At 40.7% G+C, this 21,913-nt stretch overlaps 1 protein-coding gene across 4 annotated transcripts in view; it reads right to left on the bottom strand.

Annotated features, from left to right (window-relative positions):
- The window catches only part of Ak4 (adenylate kinase 4), a 62,686-nt gene that overhangs the window by 21,424 nt on the left and 19,349 nt on the right, over nt 1-21,913 (bottom strand). For all 4 annotated transcript variants that reach the window (XM_026411018.2, XM_026411016.2, XM_026411020.2 and 1 more), the window contains one exon: nt 8,294-8,413. In XM_026411018.2, the coding sequence (XP_026266803.2) occupies nt 8,294-8,413 (120 nt within the window). The remainder of the gene's footprint in view (nt 1-8,293; nt 8,414-21,913) is intronic.

Below are 21,913 nucleotides of genomic sequence, written 5' to 3'. Positions count from 1 at the left end.
AAGACAAAAAACTGGGGAATTTATCATAAAAATAATCACAAATTTTAACAGCAAAAGCCGATGGAAAATTCTGAATGAAGGAGACACAGGAAGAGGAGGTGATAGGAAGTGTAATAATCCCCTGCTATTTATTATAGATGATACCTCCTGCCTGGGTTTGAAATTATTAAACAAATATGTCACTCTTATGGTGATCCTAATCTTAAAGTGCTCCCAGAAGAACCTCTGTGGTGATAAAGATTTATCTGAAGTTTAGTAATAATTTCTTCAGGTTCACTTAGTTGTCATTGTTGTTAAGTTTGAGTCAAATTAAATGCCTTTGAGTGTGTATAGTCTGATACCAATGTTTCGATGGAAGGTTTTCCATTACTAACCCAGGTTATTTCTGGCTGGTGGGGTTTCAAGTGATAAATTGTCATTCTTTGCATTTTTCCATGTGGATTAAGGATTTCATTGTAATCACACATTATTTTTATAAAAGCAATGGGGAAAATGAAGTTAAACTACCTGCATGTTCTCCCATCTAATTTTCCTTTCAGCCTGAATCAAGCTGTTCATCTCTCCAATGTCTCCATATCAACTGTTTTATATTGTTTTGTATAATTTATTTTTATAGAGAAGACTTAATGGAAGATGAGTGGTTCTATTTGTAATGCATTGGTCCAGAGTACTTAGTGATGGGTGAATATAATAACTTTCATATTAGAAAACTGTTTTCAAGGGCTGGGGTTGTGCATTAGTGGTAGAGCGCTTGCCCAGCATGCATGAGGCACTGGGTTTGATTCTCAGCACCGCATGAAAACAAATAAAGGTCCATTGACAACTAAAAAACTATTTAAAAAAATAATGTTTTACATTTCTGTTTATAATTGGAATTTTACCTTCTAATATCTATCAGTATCAAGCTTAAGCCAATTACAATAAATAATAATAACATAGATCTTCCCTTTGATGATCTATGTTCCAGAACTCTAAGTTTCATACTTGTTGGCCAATCCTTGCAAACTTACATCAAAAATAGGCCTATTTTAAGGATATGGTGAAAGAACGCAAGAAAGGTAACTTGGCTTGCTCAGGACAACATAGTTAGTCCATTACAACTGACCATTTGGGTGTTCCACTAATCCATGATTCTTCTACCACATTCATGTTTTCTCAGCATTGTACTCATGCAAAATGATTAAACTAGCAAGGTTTGCCTCCGATGCAGCTTTGCAGCCCATTAATTAATCAAATTCCCAAGATACTTGTTCCATAAATTAGGGGAGCAGGCTCTTCTAACATCTAACTTAGGTATGGAAGACAATTGTCATCCTGTGCCTTACTTTATAGGCTCCTAATTAAGTAACAGGGGTTTCGAACTTCTGAAAGTGTTGGACAAGACATGGCCAGTACAGAGAAACCATGACCTATAGTCTAAAGTATATCTAAACTTAATTTTTTTTCTGAAAAAACAGTTAATTTTTAAAATGTTATTTGGAAAGAAAGTTAAAAAATAAGTTATTTATGCTGTCAAACCCATAAGTTTAAAAATTTTTAACTTCCTTCCAACTTAGTTTTTAATATTAACTTTGACACTATTCAACTGCCTTGCCTGTTTTTGAATTTCAAGAAGTGTTTAACTTTGCCCTCACCAACTTTTTCCAGCCTCATGCACTCATATTTTTGGCTCCAGTATTAGCCAGTGGTTAACCTGGGGTTTCCAGAATAAGCAACGCTGTTTTAAGCCTCTGTAGTTCGTTGTGCACATTGCCTGTCTAAAATGTGCTTTATTTCCATCTTCGAAACATGGCTTAGTGTCACTTTCTCCAGGAAAGCCTTCTTAATTAATAGCTGTGTTTAAAAGAGAGTTCGCTGCGTACTCCTATGTCACCTTTTTTTTTTTTTAATATTTATTTGGACACAATGCCTTTCTTTCTTTCTTTCTTTCTTTCTTTTTTTAATGTGGTGCTGAGGATCGAACCCAGTGCCTCTCACATGCTAGGCAAGTGCTCTACCACTGAGCCACAACCTCAGCCCCCCATGTCACCTTTTAATACTTTCACTCATGTCCCCAGATTTTACACAGCACAGCCCTCCTGCACTGTGAGGACAGGAAATGTGCTATTCCTTCCTGGGACTAACCAATGCCTAGCTCATCTGGATGCACAAAAATGCATACTCCATTTGTTTTTTGATCCCTGAAACAAGTTCTTCTAGGGTGTGTTCAAATATCTGCATGAATATGTTTTCCATATGGTCCTTAATGCCTTTTTCTTGCTTTGTTTTGCTTTCTGTGTTGTTGTTGGTGGTGGGGGTGTGGTTTATTGGGAACTGCCAGGATTGCTTTACCACTGAGCTATATCCTCAACTCTTTATATTTTTTACTTTGAGACAGGGTCTCCCTAAATTGCTTAGAGCCTCACTACATTGCTCAGGTGACAAGCATGTACCACCGACACTGGTCTCTTAATGCCTTTTAAGATTAAAATCTGGTTAATTCTCTGAAAACACACAAAATAAACCAAGTCACCATTGTCCAATACTATAGTAAGATCGTATATAGACAGCTCAATCAGAGGAAAGCCACCAGAAGTGGACATGGAGGGCAGGATCTCGGGAGAAAATCCATACCAAACAAGAAAGAAGAGATCCAAGACTTTACTATGTTTTTCAGTCAGCTACTCTGAGCTCACCCTGCCATCAAGGGTCACAGGATAAAATATGAGTTTCTATGGTTTGGATTTAAATTAAAAAAAAAAATAAAGATATCCCTTACTGCCTATGGCAGGACAAAGGCTGAATCACCACTAGATACTGAACTCCAGGGAACCAGGTCCTGTTCACTATCTTTATTGCTCCACTGTGGTGTCCAGACACTTCATTGCACTGAGTTGGTGCCTAATGAATATTTTGTTGTGCAAAGAATCATTGAGTACTTAGCACCAAGAGAAATTCACACATGCTGGGAGTGGTGGTTTATGCCTGTAATCCCTGTGACTTGGGAGGCTAAAGCAGGAGGATTACAAATTCAAGGACAGCCTCGGACTGGAGATATAGCTCAGTACTAGAGAACCCCTGGATTTCATTCTCAGTACCACACACAAAATGGAAATTCACGTGAACACTTGCAATCATGAATAAGGGAATTACAATAGCTTCGATGGAATCAGTAGCTAGATATAAACCTTTTTAACAGTGAATACCCTTGTACATACTAGGTAAGCACTCTGCTCAACTCACAATTTTCGATGCAGAAAAAAATCATAAGATATATATTTACATTGTCTTGGGGCATGGGTGAGGTTCTTGGAAATGTGGCACTAAGACTAATCGAAACACCCCCATCGTTTTTCATGTGGTCATTTTGACCAAAAATGCCTCTCCTTGCTTGTAAAAATCATTCCATTTACCTCCCAGAACACAGATGTCACTTCACCTAACCATGGTTGGCTAAACACACATCTTCCACCCTTCCTGTGTGTCTGGAGGAACTTAGTCAGCTTCTACTCCTTTCCAACAGATCTCTCCTTTTTCCTTCACTGTCAGTCAGTGCAAAGCCAGTCAGACCCATGCTTTATTCACTTTAGAAATACATCTGGGACAACCAGGCATGGTGTCGCCCACCTGTCCTCCCAGCAACTTGGGAGACTGAGGCAGGAGGATCACAAGTCAGGAACTTAGCAAGATCCTGTCTCAAAATTAAAATTAAAAAGGGATGGAGATGTGGCTCAGTGGTTAGACACCCATTACCCAAAGACAAATAAGACCCTGTCTCAAAATAAAAAGCATAAAAGGACTAGAAATGCAGTTCAGTGGTAGCAATTCTTAGTACTGGAGAGAGAGAGAGAGAGAAATATCTAGGACCCTCATACACACATACAGCAGGATGATTATTTTCTATTTATGTATGTATTTCTATGTATGTATGTATTTGTGGTGCTGGGGATAGAAGTTAGGAGGGCCTTGAGCATGCTAAGCATACCATTGAGCTACAAAGTCCCTTTTCTTTTCTCATTTTTAACTTTGCAACAGGGTCTCCCAAAGGTGCTAAAGCTGAGATCAAACTTGCCATCCTCCTGTTTCAGCCTCCTGAATAGATTGGGATTATAAATGTGCCACCATGCACAGTTCTATTTCTTTTTTTGATTGTTGTTGCTGTTTGTTTTATGCAAGGGATTGAACCCAAGAGCATTTAATCACTGAGCCACATCCCCAGCTCTTTTTAAGTTTTATTTTGAGACAGGGTCTCACTCAGTTGCTTAGGACCTCACTAAATTGCTGAGGGTGGCCTTGAATTTGCGATCCTCCTGCCACAGTTGCCACTGGGATTTCAGGCATGCACTACCACACCTGGCTCACTTTTCACTCCAAAAGAACCTTTCAGTGACCTTCCAAACACTTCTATTATACATTTTATTCTTGAAACATAACCTGCATCCACAAGGACAACAGAAAAATATTGCCCTTGGCATTCCTAAGAGATGCAATTCAGAATATATTGTTGGTTTGTTGTTTTTTTTTTTTCCAGTAGACATATGCTGCCCAGTGGGATATGACACTCTCTAGAGGTGGGCTTCACAAAGAAAAATAGGAGGAGATAAGGTCAGAGCAGTTATGCACCAGTCTAGTATGGTAAAACACATTTGCAAGATCAGGGCAAAACTCCTAGCTCCTCATCTGTAGTTTACATTCTGGACAGACACCTCCTTCCAGGAGACAAAGAGCTCTAAGTGAGCACATACCCTGGAATATCTGATCTAAGAGCTTTAACTCTCAGAGGGGGAAAAAAAAACCCACAAACATCGCACATATTTAAGCAGTGTTAACTTCTGCATTAAAATAAATAAAAAGAAAATTTAATTTCCTTCAGAAAGCAACAGCTAGTGTTCACTACTGGTCAGACAGAAGAAGAAGAAAAAAAAATAGACCATAGTCCAAATATAACTAGAGACCAAATGATGACTGTCATTTTGAAATTATCTTTATCTCCAATTAAAGACTTATATTCCACTTTAATTTTAAAGCTGCTCTCCATGAAACCAAATGCTATGATCTGGATATGGTTATTCGTGTCCCCCAGAGGTTCACGAATTTAAGCTTGCTTCCCCAATGTGGCAATGTGGGAGGGGATGGCGCCTTCTAAAGGTGAAACCTAGTGGGAAGTGGTTGGGAATGCTGCCCTTGGAAGAGATTAATGTGTTCTCTTGAGACTCCAGTTGATTCCCATGAGAGTGACTTGTGAAGGATAAAAGAATAAGACTGACCACACTCTCTGGTTTCCAGTCTCACAATGGGATCTCCCTCTCACATGTGCTCCTGCCATGATGTGATGATGTAACCACGGTGGCCAGTATCATGCTCTTGGACCTTCAAAACTTCAAGAAAACTAAACCTTTTCTTTTTATAAGTTACACAGCTTAGGTATTTTGTCACAGCAATGAAAATGTACTAATATACCAAATTTAAAATATTTTTATACCTTCACCTAAAAAATTAGGGCTAAGTGAGAGAACTTGAAGTTCCTCTTTAAATGCACTGGTTGACAGTCAAGTTAAGAAATGAGGACCTTTAAAATATACTTCCCCACTGACCTGACCTCAATGTCCCCACTTTTTTTTTTGTCTCCCCACAGAGATTGAACCCAGGTGTGCTTTACCACTGTGCCACACCTCCAGCCCTTTTTATTATTTATTTTTGAGAGGGTCTTACCAAATTGCCTGGGGCCTTGTTACACTGCTGAGGCTAACCTTGAGCTTACAATCCTCCTGCCTCTGCCTCCTAAGTTGCTAGTATTACAGACGTGAGCCACTGAGCTCACTGATGGCACTTTTTAAAATAAGTGAAAACCTTTCCACATTCACACGTGTTTTACTTCATGTTATTTTTGTGTGGTGCTGAGGGATGAACCCAGAGCCTCATGCTGGGTAAGGGTTCTACTACTGAGCTATCACTCCCGTCCAGGATTTGTTTTAAATACCTGATAGTTCCCTAGTTATCATTTTGCCTTGGGAGCACCTGGTCAGAAGTAAACACCTTATTCATAGAAGAGAAAAAAAAGGATCTTATAACAAAATTGCAAGGGTCATTTGTATATTACAATCCTCAAGGGGAAAAATCTTCCTCCTCCTTCACCTCTCCCCATACACTCAAACAATAGAGTATTTCTTCTCCAACTACTGTGAAGACATGGCAGTGCTGGGCTTTTTAGCAAGGCCAGAGCTGTTCAAACCCGGAGCACCCCCCACCTCCCAGGCGCGGTGTTCCCTTGGCCTGCTTCCACTCTCCTCCTCCCACCCACCGTTAGCACAATGCCTCTCCAGCCATATGGACCAGATGATGAGTCACCCACCACCCAGAATTCCTTCCTTGACCTTTCCACATTCAATCACCTTTAGCACACTCAACAGGCACGTCCTCCGCAGCGCACAGAGCACATGCCCTGTAACAGAAGGAGTTTCAAGCCGAACACAGGAACCAGCCATTTTTCACACTCCTCCCTTGGCCAAATGGATGGCTTCCAGAGCTTTAAAGAAAAATCACAACTGAAAGTGACCAGATGGGTTTTCAAGGAGAAAGATGCAAACTAAATCAGTTGGGAGACTGACGCACTCTACTAAAAACAGGCCTGCGACGTAAAAGAACTTCAGTTATTCACCCCGAGAGGCACGATGATGGCAAAAGCAAGCACTGAAAGGAGATGCAGAACATTCCATGGCTGTAACTTGACTTTGACTCTGAACAGCTAAATATTTTTAGAACTGTTTTTGAGATTAATACTTCAAGTAGTCACACCCCCCCGCCCCAAAATCCCCCTCCAAAATTCTGGACCTGCACACCAGCCAGCACAAATGATAAAAATGAAGAAAATTTCAAGGCACGAACTGTCTTAACTTAGATCTTTAAATTCACTAAAACCACACAATCATAGGTGATCCTCTCTTAACTTAGATCTTCAAATTCACTAAAACCACACAAGTTCAGTTACAAAACGAAAAGCCCAACAAAGAATTGAAACTATGGAAATGACCGTGAGGTGATGGCTGTGCCAAATGCTCAGCCAGAAAGTACTGGGGAGCTTGCCTTAGTGAGTTAAAGGCACAGAATCTGCATAAATGACTTTTATGATGATAGCCAAAAGCCTTAAAAAGCCTCAGATGACAATGGAGAACGTCCCAGAGACATAGCACACTATGCCACCCATGACTCCTGTCCATCCTCCCTCCTCAGTCTATTCACCCATGTGGTGCTTCCTTTCCATCCCACTGCCATTGCTTGAATTCAAGCCTAGAATATCCATTAGTCCAGTGATTATAAGGATGTCTTCTCTGGCTTCTAGTTGCCACTCTCCCTCCAGCCCCAGTACTCCATCTCTCCTGCACTGCATGACAGGAGAGAGATCTGATAATGTTATACCCCCTATTTAATAACTCTTCAGTAATCACTATGAAATTCCCAGTCTCACCCTTTTTGTACAGAATCAAAGGTTAGCCTCCTGACTTATTCTGCTGGTAGGTTTAGGAGAATACTAAGCATAGTCATGCTCCTCTTAAATTGTACACATTGACTCTCTGCAAAAAAAAAAAAATTAATTAAATCTGCTTTCCCAATTCATTCAGCTACCTGAGGACATCTAGTAACTCATCCCTCTTTTCATAAAGTTATTCCATATGATTTGCTTAGGAACTAATTCTTTGTACTTCTTTATACAACTGACTCCCCTCCTGGGATATAAGCCCCTTAAGAGCAGGGACAGTTTGTTACTATTTACCAATCATGCTGAAATAAACAAGCTTGAAGATTCCTCTTTAGGAAGAAATACAGAATAGAAGTGCCAGATGGAAAAGTACACACATCGCTAAACTTCTCCCCAAAGGCTGTCCATTTGACACTCAACAGTACTTGTTTCCTATATACTCAGTAAAAGGTTTGCAGATGTTCTGTTAATCCACCAGGTGAAAACTAGTGACTCATGGTTGTGATTTGTGTTGTCCCTGGTAAATGAAAGAACCTTGAATTTAAGATGAGGTATACTTAAGGTGACTGAGTCATGCAAACAGGGCACCATGGAAACTGGAACAATACCAACAATCCCATGAAAGGTTACTTCAAGTCAGGGCTCTCATGAAGGTGGTCTGGAAACGGTGAATTAAGAGGATTCACCACGGTGAATTTCTATGCTGCCAAATGCTGACACTGAATACATGACAAGAGAGTTTAGAGGGAAGAATAGCACTTTCCAATGTATTCAAAATTATACGAGTGTGCAAGGAAACCACAACCAGGAAATCCAGCTCACCCACAGCCCACTCACCATCCAGTAGCCAGTGTTGGCCGCTCCTGAGCTCCAGCTCTGACACCATTAGGCGTGTGATCACGTGATCTGGAACCAAAAGACCTTTCTCCAGGTACTGCCTTGCCATTTCGCCAACTTCTGTTAAAAGATAGTTAAAGAGACACTAAGAAGGCTTCTAGAGGAAGAAAGAGCTTTTGAATTCTGACAATTTCACCTTCTCTCTCACCCACCCTGATATGGAGGGAAAGTTGAAGGTAATTGCTATAGTTTTTTTTTTTTTTTAAATCTTGGCTTCAATAATGGCAGTATTGTTGCTTAATTTAACCCATTTGTCTTCTAACAAATTAGAAAAAGCAACTCTTAGAAATAGGCACAGCCAGAAAAAGGAGAAGAAAAAATATGAATTGGCCAAGATTAAAAAAAAAGAGTAGAAAACAAATTTGGAGTGAAGAGAGAGGGTGGTACAAGAAGGTTTAAAAGATGTCCGAGACTTCCCAGAGGTGAGCCACACACTGGACCTCAGGGCTCCCAACAGTTTATGGTAACAAAGACAGATGATCAACCACATGGTGTACGAAGACTGAAAGATGCTGAGAAGCATAACCATTCTTAGAAAGACCAAAGGGAAAATTTTCCACTGGCCCTCAAAAAGATGCTGCACGATGTGTAACACAAACAGGTTTATTTCCTTCCATGAGCCTCAATAAGCAGATGGCACGTTGATGACGCAGTTGTAAAAGCAACTCAGCATTAGTGGGATGCCAAGCTCATAAATGGATGTAAACCTTTAAAAAACCACTTTCAGAGGAAAAACTGCTTCTATCTTAATTTAAAATAACAATTCCGTATATGTAGAAACTGTGGCTTGACTTTGGCAGGGCAAATTATCAGTTGAAATCTGCGTATGTATATTTCTCAGAACTGAATGTTTTTAACAAAAATTAAGTCCTCCAGGGAACTGATAATGAACATTTAAGAATCACATTCTCACAGGCTAATTAAGTTCACAAAGCAGAATTATATCATATATATTACTTTTAATCACCTTGACCCTTTTTGGTAAAAGTAGGGTCAAGGTGATTTAATTTTGGTAGAGCCTTTACTTCTCCCAAGTTAAGCTCTGAAATATATTCAGTAAAGGATTCTAATCACTCAACTGCTACCACTGGACAAGCAGCTTAAAGCAAGGCCATTCAGTCATGCACATTCAGTAACACGCTTCGAGAAGCGGGACCCCAAGACTGCTGTAGAGGAGAAAGTAGCTGAACTGGAATGTTAAGGAGTCACCTTCGTTCAAAAGTATTGTTGATTACATTCTGTGTAACAGGTAATATTCTCAAGATGTAGCTGTGGACAAAAGTTCCAGCTTACTGAAATTGAGACAGTATTACTTGGACTAAAAGCAACAATAACCACCATTAACCTAGTAAACACTATGTCCCAGACACTATGCTTTAGGTACTTTATAGGTGTTATTTCCTTGAATCATGATAAGATATTCACCTTCAGATAGGAGGCAATATTTGTATTTTTGACAGCTTTTTTCACAAACCATAACATTTCCATTTTAAAGTGTACAGCTTAGTGCCTTTTAATATATTCTCAATGCTGTGTAACATCTTTGTTCCCTAGTTTCAGAACATTTTCACACACTGGGGGAAAAAAACTCCCTACTCATTAGCAGTCACTCCCCTTTGCCCTTCCTCTAGCATGCACCTCCCTCTAAAACTACTAATTTACTTTCTACCTTTATTTGTCTATTGTGAGCATTTCTTATAAATAGAATCATATAATACAGAGTCTTTTGTTTCTGGATTCCTTCACTTAGCATAATATCTTCACAGTTCATACATACCAGCCCATGTTGGGCTAGTATTAGTAGCTCATTCCTTTTTATTGCTGAATAATAGTCCAAAAATATGGCTATGCCACACTTTTTGTTTATAGATATATCCCAATGTGCATTAACTAATGTTTTTACTGTTTTTTCCTTAATGGTACTTGGGATCAAATGAAGGGCCTCATGATGAGGGGTAAAAATGCTACCACTAAGCTACAATCTGAGCCCTTCTACTTTTTGGCTATAATGAATAATGCTCCAGTGAATGTCCATGTACAGGCTTTAATGTGAATACAATACCTGTGTGATATTCACATTCCAAGGCTAAATAATCACTAGCACAGAGGACACAGAGAATAACTGACAAGTTTTGTGCTGTCCTACACTGCAATGGTCAGGCCAGTCCTGTTCTTAGTCCCATCCACTCCAGTTCAAGGGGAACACACATCTGAGGTGAGCAACTAAGGTACACTTTACACTGTTTTCTGGAACTCCAGATCTTACATTGACTATATTGGTTTATTTGTTACTTCACTTTCTGCCTTGACCAACTAGAACAGCTCAATGAGGAAAAAATGAAGTATTTTGTTCAATGCCATGTCCTCTGTGCTTAGAATCCACCCTGGCAAGTTTTGGATGTCCATAAAAATTTGATGCATGAATGAATAAATGAACAACCCTGAAGATTATTATTATTATTATTTTTTATCCTGACAAAAATCAATCTGATCTTCCTGGACAGTTATTAAAGAACCATTATCCAAAGATCAAATATGGTCCAACTTTGCCAGATACCAACCTTTTCAGAGGAGATATGAACCAAGCAAAGTGTGATTAGGGACTAGCTGACAGGCGGATGGTTAGGTTTTTTTTTTTTTTTTTTGGCCTCTTAGTTGTTTTTTCCCCCCTCGTTCCCAGTGCTGGGGATCAAACCCAGAGCCTCACACATACTAGACAAGGGCTGTATCACTGAGTTACATACAACTCCTGCCAGCAGCCCTGTCTTAATTCTTCAGCATTTCAAAACACAAAGAGAGATTGAGTCAAGTAAAGCAAAGGAGGAAAAGGGAATGCCATGAGTCCCTGGAACTTCAAGCAGTGACAATTGAAAAGCACACCAGTAAGAGATGGGGTTAGATACGGTGGGATACAGAATGTGGACTTTGAAGGACTTTAAGGCAGTTAGCTCAGTTGTAAAGTTCCCCTGGGTTCAATACCAGCACCACTACTCAGCTACCCAATAAATAAATAAATAAATAAATAAATAAATAAATAAATAAATAAATAAATAACAGAAAACTATTGATTAAAGACACACCTACACACCTAGAAACACTTTCTTCAGAAAGGGAGACTATCAGATTTTAAGCAAGCAATATTGTGTGTGTGTGTGTGTGTGTGTGTGTACATATTCATGTGTAGTTTCATCCAATATTAAATATTAGAAAAATCAATGTTCCATCCATTTTACAATATAAATTTTGCAGCAACACCTTAGTAACATCTTCTGTATAACCACTACAAAGATACAAATAGATGTAATCTCCTTGAAAAATAAATTTTCAATTTTTAACTGGATTTTAAATTTTTAACTGGATCAGGTAATACACAAATTTTCAACATTTGAGACTACCTATAAAACTGTACATTTAATAAGAACAAGACTAAAATCTTAAGATAACATAGAACGTAAGATAGTCCATCAAGTTGGTATCTCTCCAGAATTCACACCTCCAAGATTATTTTATTAGCTTCAATTTCTTCATGTTAAAGTTATATGCTTTCATTTTAACAGGCTATAATAAATCGCTGTGTCTGTATAATAAAACACTTGTCACCAGACATGGTGGCACATGCCTGTAATCCCGGTGGCTTGGGAGGCTGAGGCAGGAGGATCGCAAATTCAAAGCCAGCCTCAGCAACTTAGCCAGGCTGTGGGCAACCTAGTGGGACCCTGTCTCAAAATAAAAAATAAAAAATGGCTGGGGATATGGCTCTGTGGTTAAGTGCCCTTGGGTTCAATCTCCAGTAGCAAAAAAAAAGAATAAAAAATTAAAAATAAAATACTGTCACCTGTTGACGGTAGGATCCTGGACGCACACTTATTAAAATTATTCTAAGGGCTGGAGATGTGGCTCAGCGGTAGCGCGCTCGTCTGGCATGCGTGCGGCCTGGGTTCGATCCTCAGCACCACATACCAAAGATGTTGTGTCCGCCGAGAACTAAAAAATAAATATTAAAAAAAATTCTCTCTCTCTCCTCTCTCACTCTCTCTTTAAAAAAAAAAAATTATTCTAAGACTGGTTAAAGAGAAAACACCTCTTTCTAAATAACTGAAAGAGCAAACAAGTAGGTGGCATTTCTTTAGGAAAAGCACATACACACTTAGGTGGCATGAAATTCATGGCTGTAGGCCATTCCTTCCAATTCCATTAAACTCCCCAGAGGACCAAATAACTTCCAAACAGAAATACAGAAGGATCCAAAACTCAAGGCTGGTTACTGTCATGAAATAGGGGTTCACTGTTCATATATGGTAAACTACATAACTGGAGAATATAGGGTATGGTTAGTTTTATGGTTTAAATACTCTTTGAATCTGCCTAAATACTCATTCAGGTGGTACCTGTTAAGTTATCAGGCCCTATACCAGTGTAGTATAAGGTCTGTCCCAAAGCCTCGAGCCAAAACATTGGAACTGCCAACCCACCAAAATCTCAATAGCAAAACTTGATGGAATTTTACTGTGTTAAGTAGAAAAAACAGTACAATTAAGTTGCAAGAGGCTCTACATTGCCAGTCAAGTTTCATGTAAATACCTTATGATACAGAAATAGGTTATTAGTCACAAACTAAATAAAGGCATGACCACTGAAGCATTATGTCCCTACAATATTAGTCCAGTTACATAAGGCCACCCAGGCTCCCTCAGTCTCTTGACCCTGATCACTCAAAGATTTGTTTTACTAAAGATAGGGATCAAAACCTCAAACAATGGGCTGGGGATGTGGCTCAAGCAGTAGCGTGCTCGCCTGGCATGCATGCAGCCCGGGTTCGATCCTCAGCACCACATACCAACAAAGATGTTGTGTTGCCGAGAACTAAAAAATAAATATTAAAAAAATTCTCTCACTCTCTTTAAAAAAAAAAAAAAGATAAAACCTCAAACAAGTCCATAGTAATCAGGCAAAATACATTAACTAGAATGGAAGCCTCTTGGGATCAAATGCTATTAACATTTAAGCGAGGTTTTTAAATTTTGTTTGAATATTTATCTGACTTATCTCTCCCTTTATATTTTTCAATAACTAACCCAGAAATTACCAGCACAAAGACAACAGTGATGAGTGTTTTGTGGCATAAAAAAGCAAGGAATATCACAAGCCACAATCAGCTTGCAATCATCTCGCCAGCATCCCCTGGGAGCTCCCATGTTACTCCAGACCACTGTCTTCCTCCCAAGTTGCTGCCACTCAAAACCACAGGCAAAACTCCTGCGAACACATCCATGTCCAAACAGTTCTGTACAACCACTGTGTGCCAGGCACCATGCAAGGCACTGCAGGTGCAAATGAGAGCATCCTCAAGAAGCTCACCAAGGAGCCAAATAGACCTGAGGATTAAGCACACACGAGTTCAATTTAGAAAATAAGCAGTTTCCAAAACAGGGCTCCTAATCAGGCTGTTGGAATCCTAAATGTCATTCTGCCCCTCTTATAAGTCACAAGCCATTTTCCCCCTTCAGGCTAAGCTTCAAAAGATAAGATTTAGTATTCAGTGGCTTCCTTTTAACACAGCCTTCCTTTCCCCTTCCTCCTCCCCCACAGCCCAAGACCTTGTCTCTACCCTGCAGTCAGAGTGGTCTCACTTGTACATCTGATTGCATCACACTCCTGCTTTAAAAGCATTCCACAGTCCATGCAGTGGCTTCCAAGTCCCTCCAAGACCTGTCCCTGAGTACATCGCAGGGCTATTTCCTCTTGCCACAGGCCTCCACCCTCCACTCTCCAGGGCCAGAGCCATTCCTTCCTCTTCAGGTTCCCTTGAGCAAGCCCTAAAGCATCTTGTCCTCCATCTGCGGCACTGCATTTTATTTTTCGTGACAGTCTCCCGTCATACAGTAGGGATCGTGTCTGCTCTGTGCATTGCTGTCTCTGACAGCAGGGTGAAGAGGGTCTGATACAAAGCAGATATGCAATATGCATATAAAGACCAGCCATTCCTTCCAATTCTATTCAAATCCCCAGAGGACCAGGTTAACTGGGGAGTTACCACTAAGGTAGGTAGCTACTCATAACAGAACAACTAAATCCATTTACAAACACTACAACTATTAATGTCTGAGCTAAATTAAAATGTTACATTGGAATATATCTTCCCCAGCTAGTACTTCATTTTCAGTACCACTGCAAAGAGATATCGACAACAATTACAAGGATGCCATCATGACAAATGAAATTCATTGGCCTTACTATTACAATTGAGTCATTCATTTAAAAAAAAAATCTGCTGAGCTGGGGGTGCTGTGGCGCAATCCCAGCAACTCAGGAGGATGAGGTAGGAGGATAGCAAGTTCAAAGCCAGCCTCAGCAACTTAGCAAGACCCTAAGCAACTCAGAGAGTCCCTGACTCAAAATTTAAAAAAAAATGTTTTAAAAAGGGCTGGGAAAGTGGCTCAGTGGTTCAATCCTAGGTTTAAAATACACACACACACACACACACACACACACACACACACTAAGCAACTACTGTATGCCCTACTATGGCACATTTTTGTTAAGGTCAGGGAACCACAAAGGGAGTATCAGAAGTTGTTATCAGTTTTTGATGGCTCTAGCAGGTGCCAAAAATTGACAATCTGACCTACTTTCAGAACAAAGTCAAAATATAGTAACATTCCCCTATCCTTTACTGACCCAACCAGTTTTTTAAAAAATGAAGATTCAATTTTTTTTTTTGCCTAAAAAATATGTCCATTTGCCAGGTGAAATGGCACATGTCTATAATTCCAGCAGCTTAGGAGGCTGAGGCAGAAGGATCATGAGTTTGAGACCAGCCTCAGCAACTTAATGAGGCCCAAAGCAACTTAGTGAGACCCTTTCTCTAAATAAAATATTTAAAAAGGGCTGGGGATGTTGCTCAGTGATTAAGCACCCCAATATAACAAAAACAAACAAAAATATATACCCACTCATATAAAATTCTAGAATAGACAAAATTAATGTTGAGGGATACCCACATGTGACAAAGTATATGGTACTGCAAGATAACAAGATGCAAGATGGTTGGCCTGGGTGGAGAGATGGAGAAAGGACATGGGGCTTCAAAGGTACTGGTGATGTTCTATTTCTTGGTTGGGTAGTAGATACACAGCTGCTATCCTTTAAACTACACACATACATACCCATATCCTCTTTTTGTTCTGATCAAGTGAGGGCAAGTTGGATACAGACAACAGAGCTGGACCACTGTTCACAAAACAGCAAATTCCCAAGGTGCCTAAGTCACCAGAAACAGATAGTTACTCTAGGTTCTTTGCATTGTTGAAGCTAGAACATGCTGAGAGTGAAATACCCCTATAAAAAAGCCCAATTCCCTCACAAAGCGGCCTTATTCTATCAGACTTTGTGGAAGGAATAGAATTAAGAAAAACTGTTCTCTCAGTACCACCCTTCTCCAAAAATGAGTGATCATGTCAACATACACACAAAACAAAAGGCCTGATCAACAATGAACTGCAGCTTTGATTGTAAACTACAAGTTCTTTATTCTCCAGTATGCAAGAATAAAATTTTGCCACTGAAGAAACTGCTTGTAAAAAATTTTTTTCCTAAGAAAAATTTCGTCCTATAAACTGTTTACCCTTGATATCACTTTGATGAATCTCTCCTAGTAAGAAAAAACACTTTTAAAAAAATCTTGGTTAAAAAATAGATGTCAGGCTGGGCATGGTAGCGCACGTCTGTAATCCCAGCAGCTCTGGAGGCTGAGGCAGGAAGACTGCGGGTTCAAAGCCAGCCTCAGCAACAGCAACAGTGAGGCATTAAGCAACTCCATGAAACTCTGTAATTAAAATACAAAATAAGGCTGGGGATGTGGATGAGTACTCCTGAGTTCAATCCCCAGCCCACATGTAAAAAAAGATGCAGCTATGCATGTGGGTGCATGCCTATAATTACAGCAACTCGGGAGATTGAGGTAGGAGGTTCACAAGTTTGAGGTCAGTCGAAGCAACTTGGTGATTCTCTCCGCAACTTTGGGGACCCAGTCTCAAAAACAAAATAGAAAGAACTGGGGATGTAGTTCAGTGGTAAAGTTCCCTTGTGTTCAGTTCTCAGTACAACCACACACACACACACACACACACACACACACACACAGATGTCAAAGTCCTTTAGAAGTAGAAATTACAGAAGAAACTTTTGCATTTACGGCATTTTGGCACTTACCCAAATGAGTCATTTCAGTTGTTCAAGAGCCACACTCTAATTGGCCTTGCTCAAAGCCAGTCTCTTTTTCTTCACACCAAAAAAGGCAGTTTTAAAACATTCCCTGACATTTACTACTGGTAATTATGAAGAAAATTCTAAATCTAGAGTGGTGGCCAAGAACATACATGTTGGCTGCTGTACTGGCATACACCTGTAATCCCGGTGACCACGGAGGCTGAGGCAGGATTGCAAGTTTGAGGCCAGCCTCACCAACTTAGCAAAGCCTTCAGCAATTTTGTGAGACCTTGTCTCAAAATAAAAACATTTAAAAAGGCTAAGGATATAGCTCTGTGGTAAAGAGTCCCTGAGTTCAATCCCTGGTATTAAACAAACAAACAAAACCCATATATTTTAGAGCCAGACACAGACCCCAGTACTGTCACATAAAAGTTAAAGATTTGGGTCATATTGTATATTTTTTGCCTCCATGAAGATTGTACCTCAGTTTCCTTGTCTATATGGAATAACACCACCTACGGTTGTCTCGATAGTTGTACATTCATTATTCATATGTATCCAGGACTTGGAATGATGATGCTTTGCAAATTCCATTCAAGGACTTAGAGATAATAAGAATTTCTCCTATGTGCCAACAGTTGTTTATATACAGGCAGTTTATATACATGAAGTCATTTAATCCTCACAAATATGAGTCAGGTCAATGTTACTCATTTCCCACCTCATAGAGGAAGACACTGAAGCACACAGAGGTTAAGTAGCTTGCCCAAAGTTACTCTGTAACTGTAGAGCTGAACTTGAAGTCAAGCAGGTTGGCAGAGCATTTTTTAAATTTACTCTGCATCCCCAGGGGTATGAGTGTGTCCCTGGACAGAAACACTCCCAAGGTGCAAGTGCCTTCTAGGAGGCTATAAAGCAAACACCTGTATGGAAAAGACAGGGTGCAGTGAGCAGTGAGTTTCTGTGTGAACTGATGTTACTGGTGGTAATGTGCCCTGTGGGGAAATCTCCATCCTCCTCTGGGTAACCACCTCACTTCCACTCAGTGCTGATTTCTGGCTTAATAAATAAGAAACTTACAGCACATGCTCCTGGCAGCTGTGTCCTGACAAACTAAGCACCCTGCAATCCTGCACCTCCTAGTCAGCCTCCCTGTCCACATATCTCCAACAGGGACCTTCCCAAAACACAAGTTGGCACAAAATCACTTCTTTCCCCCAACACCAATGGGTTCCATGGCCTACAGAAGGATATATTCCTAGGTATGGCATTCAAGACTCTCTTGGGATCAGCCCAGAACTATTCTCAAACCTCATCTCCCATCAGTTCCTTTATGGACAACCTTTGACCCAGGCTGTACCAAACACACAGTCGAGCCTGCTACAGACTCAGGAAAGACAAGAGAAGAAGAGAGGCAGGGCTAGATGCAAGTGTGCTCCGAGCAGGAACATGATCTGACCTCAGGCCTCAGGAAAGCTTCCAGGCCTGGAGTTGGGCTTTTAAAGAGCTGGCCAAAAAAAGTTTTAAAGAGCTGGCAAAAAAAAAAAAAAAAAAAAAAAGAACCACCCTTCAAGTAGCACATGCACCAGCCACTCACAGGCATGCATCCTCCCACCCACCCACATCCACTCAGTCTCCCATTTCCCATTGCACAGTGTCACTTGTTCTCTAAGGTCAAGACTGAAAAACATCTAAGAAGCTTTCCCTGATGATTCCCCTAGGGCAGAGAAGGCCTAGGGCATCCTGCTGGACAGGTCTGCTGTGCCCTCGCATGTGTCCAGAAGATGCTGTTCTTCCAGGCAGACTTCGCTGTGCCAAGCAACACAGCTCAGTGGCCAGGACAGAACTGGCTGCAATCCCCACAAACCTATCAGTCAAGTGCTCCCCAACAGTCACATCTGTACAACTACCTGGGAGGCCTTGTACCTATACCTGACATGTCACTCTTGTTGTATAGGCTTGATCACAAACCCCTGAGGCCAGAGATTACCTTATTTTAACAATCAATAAGAGCCACTCTACTTGAAATCTCTAAACTCTCCACCCATTCATAGAGCCCTCAAATTACTAAGTGAAATTTCTTCTCAGCACACCCCTTGCCATATCCACTGTATGGTTCCATAGACCTGTGGGCTAGTCATGACTTAAGATAATTAAGGCTCCAAAGCATCCTGTTACCTAAGTAGACTACAGCAATGGACAGTTAGCACATACTGGGCAGTGATTCTCACAAGGACTGCTTCGGTCGACTCAAACTGATTTAGAAAGATCATTACCACTCATTGCGTTTGGGTATCAAGCCTGACCTCTAAACAAGAGAGGATCTGTAGGTGTAGGTGCCTGCTCTTCCTAAAGCTATCTGACATTCTTAAACACCCACAAAATGCACAGGAGTCAAGGTTGGTGATTAAGACTCCAAAGTATTCTCTAACAGAACAGGAAGTTGAGTGTTAGGGGAAGCAACTTGTTAGTTTTCAAACTAACATGGAGTTGCCCCACGTGAGAGTTATACTAGGCAAGAACACCAAAAACACAGCTGCCTTTCTTCAAGCTGTCTCTTCCGGCTGCCTGTGACAGAAAAGATCTATCCTAAGAGTTTCCTAATAAATCACAGATCAACAGAGACTTGTAAGCATTTTCTAAAGAAAGCGACAAAGGTATATGTACATCTTACAAAACAATTTAGGATATTCGAAACCATGGAGACTTTTGATTATTCACTTTTTTGTTCATAACGAGACTAAGATCCCCATGAGATCAAGACACTAACCACAGGCCCCATACATCCCCATTACCATTTTGCTCCACTGTAGCTCATGGTGGGAAAAATTATTCTTGGTGTTTAATTTTTAATAATTTATTTAAACCTGCTGTGTAATTGATTATCCCCCTAGGACATTCAAACATTGTCCAGATCTTTGATGTGTGTAATCATTTATCCCCCATTTCAAAATTGGTTAAAAAATAAGGGAAAAAAATATTTTTTAACCTCTGAGCCCAAATTTATGTAAAGATTTAATGTGCAACTCTTTATAACTGATCTTAAGAATTTGTGTTGTGAGTCATCTTTCAACATCGGCACCTTTTCAAAGGAAAATGCTTTTTAACATCAAAATGGCTTTACAATGGGGCAAAGAGCAGATATGAAGTGAGGAATGGTCACCAGACAAGGATGGGAGAAGCCTTGGAGCATAACTCTGCTTCCAACTCACTGCTCACACCCCGGGCTTTACTAAATCACAGCTTCAAGTTTACACATCTTCATGAGAGAGCTGGGCTCTTCTACCTACTACCTTAGTGTGAATTTCAATTCCCTAAACCTGGCCTTGAGGTCTCATGTGAAGGCAGAAGACTGGCCCCCTGTATGCAAACTACACCAGCTGTTTTTCATCCACTGGGGTTCCACCTGCGGTGAATAGAGAGACATTAAAGGCTAAGCAGAGTCCTGGCTTTCATGGGTGGTCAAAGCACTGATCATTATACCCATCTGGGTGTTCTGAGTAGTCAGGACCAGAACTCAGGCCTGAACCACTTGCCTAGAGGAGTTAAGGGCCAGTGCTTCATTAGGTCTCTTTTCTCTTTAGTCAGACTGGATATTTACATTCACTTACTTTAATTTTGTATTTTGGGTCCAAAAATGTGCTGGCAATGGGTATGTTCCTATAATTGCCAAGGTGCAAGGATGCGTGGACAACAGCCATGATTGTGAGCAGGGGAGGGACTGGCTTGACTGAGAAGGAAGGTGATCCAATACCCAAGCACCAAGGATATTGAGCAGATTCTTCATCCCACTAGCAGGTCAATTATTTGACCCCTCGTATTCATTCACAGAATAAAATAGTACAGTAATCTCATTTTGAGACCAAATCATGAAAAGATATTGGCGTTTCCTAAATGAACAAATTGTCGATGTCCTATGTCAGGAGTATTTTCTTGGCCCAGAATCAGAACACAAGCACTTAATAAACACACCATGAACATCTGGCTTAGCACCACACACTGCCTTACGTAATCAACAGGGGAGAGAAAGGCAGATTGGGATAGAGGCAGCAGAAGTTGGGCAAAGAAACAAATAGGGAAAAGGCAAGTAATCTGAATGGTTTGCCAAAACTTAGAAGTTTTGAATTTCAGACCCAGAGTATTTAACCATCTTTTTCAGGAACACAGTCTGCAAATTGGCCACCGTATCCACCCTACCAGGCCCTGGCAGCCCTAAGGAGTAGGATTACAATTCAAATCTCCTGGGCTCCCTAGATTTTTCCCTGCAAACAACACAGAATAGCCTCCCTGTAATCTGATCACAGCCCAATGACCAGCCCCACTCGGAGAACAGGGAGAAATTTCACTTTTAAAACAACACAAAAAGCCATTCCTCTCTGTCGCAGAAGGGCCAGTGTGTGGAGCAGATGCGCCCTGCACCTTGGGGCTGCCTCCCTGAGCGGGATCTTGGCTGCCGATCAGCACGAGATGAGCCAGCGCTGTTCTCCTCCAGTGCCATCTGCTCAGACAGGATGGATGGCTGCTGCTGCCCATGACAGAGCCTTTCTCTCTCTCCTCTTCTCCCTCCCTTCCCTGAACTTTCTGGCAATGCTCTGGTGGAGGACTGTAGCAAGAGGACCAAAAATGTGTCCTGCACCAGCCTCCCAAAGAGGGGTAGGATGGGGAGAGCTGAGACTACCTCACTTCCCACAGGGCTCCTCAGCAGCCAGCAGCCCACATGGCACAGTGAAGGGGTCAACAGGCCACCATCTTCCAAGCCCTCAGCAAGAACCATCACAATATTAATATTAAGGGCAGCTGTCACCAATCACTTACGTAATGGGCAAGTAATTGTCAGACTGTGGTGAAGCCCATTTTTCTTAAGTGTTTTGTACACAAAAAGAGAAAAAACAATAAATTTTAAAATATATCTATTTTGTATAGTGTGTTTTATTTTTGTATATATAATGTCTAAGTTATGTATGTATATAAGTATGTATACACTTAAGTACAAGGTCAAGGTAATTCCTCCTGTGGGGCACATTTAGAAATAAACTGTGGTGCCAAGCCTTCCTCTAATCCCTAATATGCACTGTTTCATTTAATTCTTACAACCACCCAATAAGAAAGTGCCATTGTTATTCTTAGTTTGTTGTTGCAGAAATGGAGATAGAAAACGTTTGCGTAACTTAGCTGGATGGCTTCCCAAGCGATGGCATTAAGAGTTTTAATTTGTCCATCTCTCCCCACCCAACGACCAGGGTACTGGGGATTGAACCTCGGGGTACCCCACCACTGAACCACATCCCCAGCCCTTTTTATTTTTTGAGACAGGTCTCACTCATGGAATCTGCAATTCTTCAGTCCCTG

This window comes from Urocitellus parryii, chromosome 11 (assembly GCF_045843805.1).
Source record: "Urocitellus parryii isolate mUroPar1 chromosome 11, mUroPar1.hap1, whole genome shotgun sequence".
Classification (NCBI taxonomy): Eukaryota; Metazoa; Chordata; class Mammalia; order Rodentia; family Sciuridae; genus Urocitellus; species Urocitellus parryii.
This window is presented reverse-complemented; position numbering and strand designations above follow the sequence as displayed.